Below are 12037 nucleotides of genomic sequence, written 5' to 3'. Positions count from 1 at the left end.
ACAACGTAACTAATTAATTTTTCTTAATTACTTTATATCCACTTTTTACATTTTTTTGTCAACTAACATCAATTCCCAAAATAATTAATTAATCTTATTTATTGCTTTTTCATTTATGTTTTTTCTTCAGCATTTTAAATTTTTCTTCTTCTTTACAAAAATTTTCGTAAAAATATTTCACCCTCAATTTCCCTTTTTTTTTTAATCTATTCACTCATCAACATTTGTTTTAAAATCAATCATTTTAAAAGTTAAACATGTATCATAACGTGTCACATTATCATGTGTCCACACTTAACTCTGCTCATATGATTATAGAAGCCTGCTACACATATAAATTTTTTTTGCTTACAAGCTATACAAATTGACCCAAGTCCAAAAAAAAAATACGCACATCACTCCTTTAAAATCGAGCGTCCAACACACGCGTTCATTATGCTGCACTCTTCCTCTTCTTTCTCAATCAAAATGCAAACCGTCAAGATTCAAGCGACATTCGAAACAAACTACAATTGAAGACACGTTCCAACTCCTCGCGAAGAGTAAAAGAAATCAAGAAGAAAAAATACAAATCTCCATAAAAAATCACCAGAAAAAACGAATAAACATTATTCAAGGTATTGCTTTACTGTTCTTCTAGGTTTTTTTTCTAGATTGTCTCTGCCATGAGGGTTTAGGGTTTATAGTTTAGGTTTTTTTATGGTTTCTGTAATCATTTGGGTGTATTTATGTAATCGTTTGAGTATATTTCTGTAATCGTTTTGGCGTATTTCTGAAGTTCTATTATTTTCAGAACAATTTCAAATCTTAATTTCAGAAACCATGAAAAAAAACCGAAGCAAGAAGGAGATCCAATAAATTTGGCAAGAAATTCAAAAGAAGAAACGAAATCTTTTGAAAAATGGAAGTTATATATTTGCATGTTAATTGATTTGAATTAATTTAAAAGTCTGTGAAAGAGGCCCGTAACAGCGCGTTTAGTGGGTTTCGTTCTCTTCAAGTTTGTAAAGCTTGTAAGCGCAAAACACTTGTATGTAGAGATTAATCCATGATTATATTATATCATAATTATTTCTTTTAACTGGTGAACTGAATCCTAAACAGCAAAAATGCCTTCCTTATTATTAATATGTTTGCTCGCGACAATTGTAGCCTCTCGGGAGAATTGATGACTGCATCAAAGATGCATTTGCTATTGCTAATATTAGTACATCAGAGAATTTTAAATTGATTAGTTTAAATAGTCCCAGACTGTGGAATAAGAGAGTATCTCAAATTTACACTGAGGTATAGTGAAAAGTTAAGACCGTTTAAGATAAAGAATTGATATAAACTAGTCAAATCTATTGTGAACCAGTCAAATCTAAGAAAAACCGAACCAACCAAACCTCTCAAGTCACAAATGCGGGCAAACCTACGATATTTCAATGCTCTGCAAGTCCATTGTGATCCCGTGCCTGTGTACAGCATGATCTTTCAATGCTCCATTGCTTCGCAAGTCTACCGTGTTCTAGCGCTTATTTCCAAAATGAATTGAATTATAACATGCATGAACAACCATAAGGCTATAGAAAAAAATTCCTTAAAGTGAGGACACTAATAAAGTAAAGTGGTAAAGTGATATTTTAATCATCTTTAAATTTATAACATTTATTATTTATAAATTTTACTATTCAAGAGTGATTAATGGTATATTTTTTTTTTAAAATGACAATATAATTTTAGAGGAGTTAGATCTCCAAACTATTGTGTTTCTTGGATGCAAATTATAATAATATAAAAATTTGTTATCAAATAGTGTATTTTTATTTAATTTATTTTTATTTTAGTTATAAACATGCAAATTAAAAATAGTTATTTTAAAATAAAAATAAAATTAAAAAATTTTATTATGAAAAAATATTAAAATTTTATATAATTATTTAATAATAATTGGATTATAACTTGTTGATTATTTGTTAAATCTTGATTGTTTTTAAAATATTAGTGAAGATATGTATTTTACACTTTAATTTTAATTTTTTGAGTATTTTATATTTTTATTTATGTAAAATTGAGTCAACCAGTTCAAGCAGGAACCATTGGTTGAACTAGTAAATCAGTAAATAAGTAGCATAATCAATTCGATTATCAATTCAATTCTGACAATTATGTTTAACATTTATACAAATTTAGACCATATTCTTGTTAAATAAGTCCTATCATCATTCATTATCCAAGAAATGTGACAAAGTATAAAATAATCATACCGAAAAATTAAGTTGACATTTATTCCCTTAATGATGCACCAGTTGGGTGATAATTTTAAAAAAAAAATCTCAATGTATAAAAATATATATTCTAGTATCAAAATTTAAGGAGAGAAAATTTAAGCACTGTACCAAATTTTTAAATTGCATCTCTAATTTTGATATAATTTGTTAAAAGCTGAACCTAAAATGAAAAAATATTAAATGTCTATTTTTAGTAAAATCTGATTCATGAAAATTTGATGGATGTATATTATTTCTATTAATTATTAAATGTTTAAAACTTGATTCACGCTATAATTAGCTATAATTAAATGTCTATTATTTTTTAAAAATGCTATTTGTATATCATTTTTTAGTCACTAATTCAACTACTCTCACAAAAATACAGTAAAAAATACGATTACGTATAAGGATAATTCAAAGATAATACAACGCGTTAGGAGTTTTTTTATCGTGCCAAAAATCTCCTCTTTCAATCGTGATTTCTTCTCTTCTCGGCAGAAGGAGTTCCATTGTATACACCTCACTTCTTTTCTATTCGATTGCGCAAACTCCATTCCTTATTTCTCTTCAATCGTGCCAACTTCACTCTTCGCTTTCTTCTCTTCTCCACGCTTCTTTCTACTCTACTTCGATCCCGCAGTTCACAAAAGCTCTTCTCAACGCCATTTCTAGTTCTTGTTATCTTAGGATTTTGATTATAACTTTTGATTCAATGAAATTCACAAATTCGAATGATGAGGTTTGTGTTTAATTTACTTCGTATGTTAATTTTTTATTCCTGATTTAATTTTAGTTTTTTTATTATTCATATTTTATTTTTGATTTGATTTTAATTTTTTGATTATCTATTTTTTATTCCTGAATGGTTTAACTATATATTTGGTTTTTAATGGAGAGTCTAGTTATTCCAGTTGATCCATGTATTTTGTGTGTTGAGTTTTGGTGATTTGTGTATCTAGTTATGCAAATTCTTTTGTTATTTAGCTAATGTTTCTGATTTGTGGCTTCATTATGTTATTTGGTTTCGAAAAGAAATGCCTCCCAATTACATTATGTACCTTGTGTGATTACATCCTGAAAAATTTATGTTATAAATTTGTGTAATGAGAAAAATGTTTAGCCCTTAGATTGGAGTCAAATTGGTAGTTTGCACGTTTAAAATTTTTTGTAAGCCGTTGAAAAATTTTATATATGCATATGGCTCTAATTTGATTTTAATTTTTTATGATTTTTGATTCCTGATTTAATTTTAAATTTTTGATTATTTATGTTTGAGGTTGTTCTAAGTATAGGAATGGTATTCTCTTCTGTAAAAGATTATGAAGCTTTTTAAACTAATTATTGCAAAGAGAGTTAGTTTTTTATGGAATATAAGAACTATTAAGTGGAATAAAAATAGGTAGATCACATACTGAATCTTAGTATGTTCTAGAGTTGGTTATCGAAGATAAAAAGTTAATCTACTAAAAAATAGACAGATTGTATTTGCTTATATCAGATGATGATGCTGATTCTATGAATGTATGGAGATTTCATTTTATTTGCCCTCTTTTTATATTTGACTACTGAATTTGATTATCATGTTTACTAAGTTTGATTATACTTAAATTTATTTAACTGCTGAGTTTGATTATCATGTTTACTGAGTTTGATTATACTCAGGTTTAGTGTTATATTTGACTACTGAATTTGACTATATATTATATGACTACTGAATTTGATTATATATGATTATTGAGTTTGATTATCTTTTTCATGGTACAATCTAAATATTGATGAAATGTAAATCTTGATAAAAAAAAAGTTAAATTAAATGCTTAAAATGATTTCTTGTACATATATATAAATTAAATGAAGGCATCTTCAATTAATTGAAACATAAACATTAACCCCATTTATTAGTTACATTAATTATTAGTACTTGTAACTCTTTTTTTTTTTATTATAACCCTGTGAAATAAATAATTTTAGATATAAAACACTAAAACCATTAGTCTTGTGATACCGAATTTCTAAGAATAATTATAAACCATAACTGCTACCTTAATCAAAGTGACTTATACATTTTGAATGAATAAGTTTTAAATCAACCACGAGAAAAATAGAGACTGCATACATCAATAACATTTGAAACAAGGCAACTTTAATGTGATGAAAAAGAGTTATGTTGTTAAACTAATAATAAGTCAGAATATTGAGTGTAAATTTATTAACCACATGTAAAATCAAAATTACAACTATTACAAAGGAAAAAAATGCCAAGAGTTTGATTGCAGTATGTAACAAATCTATTACAAAAAAAATATATTGTTCTTTTAAATGGTGACTTTGTTGCATTGAGTCCAACAAGGATACAAAACCATATGATTGGTTAGAGGTAATGTTCAACTCCGAAAATAACTCTACAGGTGGCTAAAAATAAAGCAATCAATAAAATGATAATAAAATATTTTAACAATAATAATAAGATTAATCACTGAATTTGCCTGTGATCTCTCTTTCACATTCTTTGTATGCTTCTTCCTACCTTGTTCAATAATACTGAACATAATCAATCTCATTTAGTATAATAATCAAATATACTCTAACTCATAATCAAACATTCAGTATAATAATCAAAGCATGGAAACTTCTTTAATTGGAATTACAGCCTTACTTGCTTGTTCTTAAGTTCATTATCAGTAGCTATGCTTTTACTTGTAATTAACACAGGAATTAGAAATTAAAAATAACTTGAGAGATTCAATAACATCGAATTCTTAAAAAATATGTGTAGTAATTTAATATTGTCAAGCAAAACAATGCGTTATGTGACTTAGACTAGCTTAAATACAAATACAATAGGTAGAATATGAACATCTTCATGATATACACTATATGAAAAGAAATGAGTATCTAACCTTTGTAATTGCTCCTCTAGCTCCTTGGACTTGACCAAAGCCGCTTCATGACCCTTCTTTTTCCTTATCAGTTCATTTTTCAGAGTTTCAATCTTTGCATGCAGAGTAATAGAGCAGGGCAAAACACAATGAGGAGCAAGGAATGAAGACTTATTAAACACAAACTTAAAATGTGGGTAAGACAAGAAGTTATAATCAAACAAACTCAAAATCATGTCACAAAAATCCAATTATAATCAAACATATTAGAGATATCAACTATGCCATAATATCATGTTTTAAAAACTAAGCATAATCAAACTCATTTAGTATAATAATCAAACATACTCCAACTCATATCACAAAAATCCAGTTATAATCAAACATGCTGTAGATATCAACTATACTATAATATCATATTTTAAAAACTGAGCATAATCAAACTCATTCAATATAATAATCAAATATACTCCAACTCATATCACAAAAATACAGTTATAATCAATTAATAGTCTACTAATAATCAAGAGCTCGAGAATGTTGCCGGAAGAAAATAAAGAGAACTGACCTCCTACTCGGTGGACGAAATTGTGATCATCAACAATGGCTCCAAAAATTTGGTGCTCTCAAACATGAATTACACTTTGTCACAACTCCGTACAACTAACCAGCAAGTGTACTGGGTCGTCCAAGTAATACCTTACGTGAGTAAGGGTCGATTCCACAGAGATTGTTGGTATGAAGCAAGCTATAGTCATCTTGTAAATCCCAGTCAGGCGAATTTAACTAATTTAAGAGATTATTGGTTTAAATAATGATAATAAAATAAATAGAAAATAAAGATAAAGTTACTCATGTAATCCAATGGTGGGAATTTCAGATAGGTGTATGGAGGTGCTGTGTTCCTTCTGAATCTCTACTTTCCTACTTCTTCCTTCTGGTTTTTCATCACTCCTTTCTATGGCAAGCTGTATGTAGGGCATCACTGTTGTCAATGGCTACATCCCATCCTCTCAGTGAAAATGGTCCAAATGCTCTGTCACAGCACGGCTAATCATCTGTCGGTTCTCAATCAGGTTGGAATAGAATCCAGTGATTCTTTTGCGTCTGTCACTAACGCCCAGCCTTCAAGAGTTTGAAGCTCGTCACAGTCATTCAATCCCGGAATCTTACTCGGAATACCACGGACAAGGTTAGACTTTCCGGATTCCCATGAATGCCGCCATCAATTCTAGCTTATACCACGAAGATTCTGATCAAGGAATCTAAGAGATATGCGCCCGGTCTAAGGTAAAACGGAAGTGGTTGTCAGTCATGTGCGTTCATAGGTGAGAATGATGATGAGTGTCACAGATCATCACATTCATCAAGTTGAAGTGCAACGAATATCTTAGACAGGAATAAATCGAATTGGATAGAAGATAGTAGTAATTGCATTAAAACTTGAGGTACAACAGAGCTCCACCTTAATCTATGGTGTGTAGAAACTCCATCGTTGAAAATACATGAGTGAAAGGTCCAGGCATGGCCGAATGGCCAGCCCCCAGATCTAAGAACTAAACGTCCAAAGATTGAATAAAGTTAAACAGAACAAGTATACTATCAATTGTTAAAATTAGCATACTGAAACTTCAATTCAAAATCCTAACTTAAAGATTTTTAGTATAAATTTTTGTTTGAAAATACAAACTATGCACAATACAAATTGATTTATAGAATCTCAAAATGAAGAAGGAAAATGCAGTCGAAGAAGCTGATAGAAGCTTAAAACGAACAAGAAAAATACCGTCGAAGAAGCTGATAGAAGTACAAGGAATAGAAGCTTACCTTGCAAAATCAAACAAGAAAAATGCAGTCGAAAAAGTTCACGCTTGAGACAGAGAGCACTGCGTCTGAGACAAATGAAGGAGAATCGCAACCGTTCCTGAAAGAGAACGAAGGAGAATTGTGCCGTCGGAAAGAAAGGAAAGGAGAATCACCCTTGAAAGTGAAAATGAGGATGGTGTTATGTTGGAGAGTGAGAGTGAGAGTGAGGAAAAGAGAAAGAGAAACGGTTGTTTCAGCACGTGTAAAGAGTGAAAGTGAGGTTGAGAGTGAAATTTTAATTTTAATTTTTGAATTTTATATTGGATATGCATATAAATACAGTGGCTAAAAATAGTAGCTGAAAGTGGTATACATGTAGCGCAATTCATTATTTTTATTACACATGATCTGAAAAGATAAGGATTAGATTTATTAAAATGATTAATAATTAGTAGAATTTTAGTAATTAAATGTTAATTTGTATCTAAGTTGGTATTTTGGTTAGAAATGGAGGAATAGTGTGTTTTACTCGATGGTGGATGTATTTTCAACACGTAGGGGCGTGGTGGCTGTGGGAGTGTCAGGTGAGATGACGTGGCACAGGATGAGTGAGACACGGTGGCAAAACATGGGGGCGTGATGATGACGTGGCGGAGCAAGAACAAGCCACGCAGGCATCACGTGAGGGCGTGATGATGATGTGGCGGACCAGGATTTGGCCACGCTGGCACCACGTGGGGGCGTGATGATTGCAACGTAGGCATCACGTGGGGGCGTTGTGATGACGTGGTGGAGCACAAATTAGCCACGCAAGCACCACGTGGGGGCGTGTTGATGATGTGTGCATCACGTGGGGTGTGATGACGTGGCACGTGGGGGCGTGATGACACGTGGCAGTACGTGATTCGCCTGAGGCAATCTAAACGTGGGGGCGTAGTGAATGCTACCCTCTATATAAGGTAGTGCACGACTTCATTTTCATTCTGAGGAAGTGTGTGAGTTCTTTGAGTGTGTTTCTGGTGTAATGGAGGGTACTGCAAACTTGGTAGTATATCGCGACGGTGAGATAATACGTATTACTCATGAGGGAGTGATGTTTGTGTGCCAGAATCCGTTTGCGTTTGTGGTTCCATGCACCATGACGTTTATGGAACTTCAGAATGGTCTCTGTCAAAGCATGGAGAACGGTACGTTAATGAGAGTGAGCAGAATTCTGTACCGGAATCCGGTTGTAGTTTTTGGTGGTCTAATACAGTTTGATACCATGCCAATCACTGACGAAGTGACTATGCATAATATGTTTCAAATTCATCGGCAGACTCAGATGCGACAGCCACATATTGAGCTGTATGTTGAGTTTGAAACCGTAGAGGCGGAAGGGATTCAGAATGACTTAGAGGTGGAGGATGATAGAGCAGCAGTGTACGAGGGAATGAATAGTGACAGCGAAGAGGACTTCGAAGCTACTTATGAAGCCGGCGACGAAGACGAGGATAGTGATGTGGGAGTTGAGACAGCAGCTTATAATGTAGTGGTTCACCCATCGATCAGTCAACCGATGAACGTGCCACCTTTTATGCGTGAGTTGGATCTTGACGTCATGCATGCACCGGAGTTTCCGGAATATTCAAACATAGGTACGTGATGACCGAATAATATGTTATCTTTAATATATACTTTGGATTGATTAGTAAACGATGATGGGCACTTTCTGTAGACGTTGCTGATCCCGAGGACGGAGAGTTCCAGATTGGAGTGGAATACAGTTCTAGAAAGTCGGTCGTGGCAGCAATTAGAAGTTACACTATCGCTAGAGGAGTTGACTACGACGTGTATGAGTCTGAGCCACAAACGTTCTATGCAAAATGCAAGATGTATGGGCGTGGGTGCGACTGGCTTATCCGAGCCAGCTTGATACGGAAAAAAGGTTGTTGGGAGATACGCAGATACAACGGTAGGCACACGTGCACAACTGGAGTGATTTCACAGGATCATTCGAAGTTGGACTCGGACACAGTTGCTGAGGCTATAGGGCCATTGGTCGAGACTGACTCGTCCATAAAGGTGAAAACTATAATAGCCGAAGTCCAGTCAAGGTTCAACTATAATAGCGAACCCAAACTGACGCATCACTCGGTCCGCAGGGTGCCACTCGATACACTCAAACGACAACAGCGGAGCAACGATATCACACACATCAAGATGTCTATGTAACTCGCCGGGAATGATCATTCCTTGGTACGGCCGCCACTCAAACTGCCACAGATAATTCAAATGTCAGAACCCTAACATTAATGTTTGGATCTAGGATTCATTAAAACCATAAATATTTACCTCCTGCATGTAGTCTATATCATGCCTAAATGTCACAACAGTCTTCTCTAACCACGCTGTACTCCGTTCCGCATGACTCCACCTGAAACATGATACAGTGAAAAATTTATGTCAGTAACCGTAACTGAAACATGTATAATGAATATATTCTCCGACAAGAACCATAAATATTTACTTCATGGCAACTGGTATCTCAGCAGGTGGAAGGATATGCCTTGGTACGGGCGAAATACACGGCATTCGCTCCCATGCCCAAACAAACAACAGGTTAAGAGAACCATCCATCTCCTTCGTATCATATCGTGATGCACGGCATAGTGCTCTGTAAAGATGAGCGAGACATGCTGAACCCCAACTATAAGTATGGATCCGCTCGAAATCGCGAAGCAATGGTAGATACTTTGCATGGGCATATGCAGTCGACTTATCTGTGAATAGGGTCGACCCTAACAGACAGAAAATCTGACATCTCACGTATCTCCTTATGGACTCTTCAGTGTCCAACGGCTCCTCATCTCTGACACTTCGAACCCAACCGAGCTTTATATAGGATTTTGAATTACGACTGAGCACCGGTTGATGACCGAATATTGCCATGCTCTGACTCTGAATGAAATCACTACTACTGTCAGTCCATCCACTCACAGGCTCTCCATCAATTGGTAAGCCAAATATATGTGCGACATCCTCCAATGTCACCGTAACCTCACCCACCGACAACACAAAAGTGTGAGTCTCTGGCCTCCACCTTTCAACCAGAGCAGCTAACAACGGGTGAGATCCTCTTATCATCCCAATCCTAGATACGTGGTAGAATCCGGTGGCACGTAAGTAGTTTTCAACCCTCGGATTCCAACTCTGTGGCGGATCCAATTTACGCACCAACAAATTTCTGTTGGGCTGCATCAACAAAATTATATTTATTATATTACCTATAAATATTCATTTATTAATAAACAAACATTAATAAATGAATTTATAAAATGTATGTGATCACTTCAATTAATAATAATAATATTTAGATATTTATTTATTTCAATAGTTACAAGTGCATTACCATAGCTAAAATAATTTTTTTTCGTGCATCGACATTTATTTATTTCTCTAACATTATTAATAACAAGCTACATATATTTTTCTAATATTTATTTATTTATTACTTTAACAATTATGTATTAAACTTTTGAATATGTTCCACATTTATTTATAGAATGTATATATTATTTATTTATTTTATTATAGTATAGTTATATTTAAACAAATTAAATAACATAAAAAACAGAAATAAAAATACACAATAAAATTATATTATCCTTCCGACCTTATAATTTAGCAACTTACATAGATTGGATGATCCAAATAATTTATAATATGTTCCTCTGGAGCTTTATAATCATGAACTATTCTTTAAAATAAAAATAAAATAATATATTTTTTTCCCTCCTATTTTTTTCACCCTTTCTCCACGGTGGTGAAGCAGCAGCCAGCCCTCCTTGGAAGAATGCTTCTGTTTATATGGAGCAAGAGACCAAGCTCTCCTTCCCCTCACTAACACTCTCTATTTCATTGTAATAAAGTTAAGGCTTCCGTTTATATAGAGCTTGAATGTCCTGCATGCTGTTTACCGGGGTGAGACATGTCCTCTGTATGCCAGCAACTTCAGCACGCCCCCCGTGGTGCATCGGGACTCTGCCACGCCAGCTCCACCACGCCCCTGCGTGGTGCCAGTCGCTGCATGTCGGCCACGTCATCTCGCCCCTGCGTGGTGTGACACGTTGCATTCCGACCCTGTCATCTCGCCCCTGCGTGGTGGGACACGTTGCATTTCGGCCCCGTCATCTCGCCCCTGCGTGGTGGGACACGTTGCACCGTAGCAGGGTCACCACGCCCCTGCGTGTTGACCGACAGTTCCACCACTCGGTAAATCCCCCATCCTCCAATATTCTCCCAAAACACCAACTAGTTTTCCATAAGAATAATAATTTCCGGTATCATAATACTATCTATTATAAGATAATATAATAATTTATTAATTCTATCGAATAGAGTTAATGTACAATGGCATTCTCTTGACTTGAAAATTAAAGTTCACTTTAATAATAAGCATGGTTCGTACAAAACTTTTCATTTGTTTAATGTTAAATAATGTAGTGCGTCATAGTCAATACTCAACAAAAAATTATCGTTGAATGAAAAGGGAATGCACTTGTTGGCTCTTTATCTTCATTAACGGGTCAGGTACATGTCACATGTTAATATATACATGACAGGAAGATATTTCCATCTACTGAAAGCTAAAGCAAATATTATTAAACTTAAAGCTAAGAAGCAAGTTGTGTTTAACTTTTGGAGTTGAAAAAGACTTGTTGAAACCGATGAGATAGCAAAACTAAGGTCCACCTTTGTCACAAAAGCCACTTGAGGGCCACTTTATCATCCATAGCTGCAACTTGCTACTTTCATTATTTTCTCTATGTCCTTTTTTCTCTGCATAAGTGCATTGTGCATATCAATTCCAAGTTGGGGAACTCGGTTAATTAAGTTAATTTCTAGTGGGTCCACAAATGCGTAAGTACCATTAATAAACAGTAGAAGTAACTGTATAATGGCTGCGTTAGTCAATAGTGTTGCCATTTTGTCATAATTGCGAGTATTGCGGTTATTACAATGTGCATCATGGCAGTCACACTGTGAATTTTTTTTGTTTCATGTAGGCTATATATATGGTGTCTAAAAGTTTAATATTTAATTGTTATACAAATT

At 34.1% G+C, this 12037-nt stretch overlaps 2 protein-coding genes across 2 annotated transcripts; one reads left to right on the top strand and one right to left on the bottom strand.

Moving 5' to 3' along the window:
* The first annotated feature begins 7964 nt into the window (after nucleotides 1-7964).
* Nucleotides 7965-9154, top strand: LOC107464828 (uncharacterized). The gene is made up of 2 exons (XM_016083791.1): nucleotides 7965-8577; nucleotides 8658-9154. The coding sequence occupies exons 1-2, from the start codon at nucleotides 7965-7967 to the stop codon at nucleotides 9152-9154; spliced, it is 1110 nt and encodes a 369-aa protein (XP_015939277.1).
* A 90-nt stretch (nucleotides 9155-9244) lies between these two features.
* Nucleotides 9245-10956, bottom strand: LOC107464827 (protein MAIN-LIKE 2). Its single transcript, XM_016083790.1, has 3 exons — nucleotides 10900-10956; nucleotides 9450-10174; nucleotides 9245-9356 (listed from the first exon to the last, which is right to left on the bottom strand). The coding sequence occupies exons 1-3, from the start codon at nucleotides 10954-10956 to the stop codon at nucleotides 9245-9247; spliced, it is 894 nt and encodes a 297-aa protein (XP_015939276.1).
* Nucleotides 10957-12037: the final 1081 nt, after the last annotated feature.

The sequence above is a fragment of the Arachis duranensis genome, chromosome 9, assembly GCF_000817695.3.
Source record: "Arachis duranensis cultivar V14167 chromosome 9, aradu.V14167.gnm2.J7QH, whole genome shotgun sequence".
Classification (NCBI taxonomy): Eukaryota; Viridiplantae; Streptophyta; class Magnoliopsida; order Fabales; family Fabaceae; genus Arachis; species Arachis duranensis.
The sequence above is the reverse complement of the archived record's forward strand: the minus strand, read 5'-3'. Positions and strand labels throughout refer to the sequence as shown.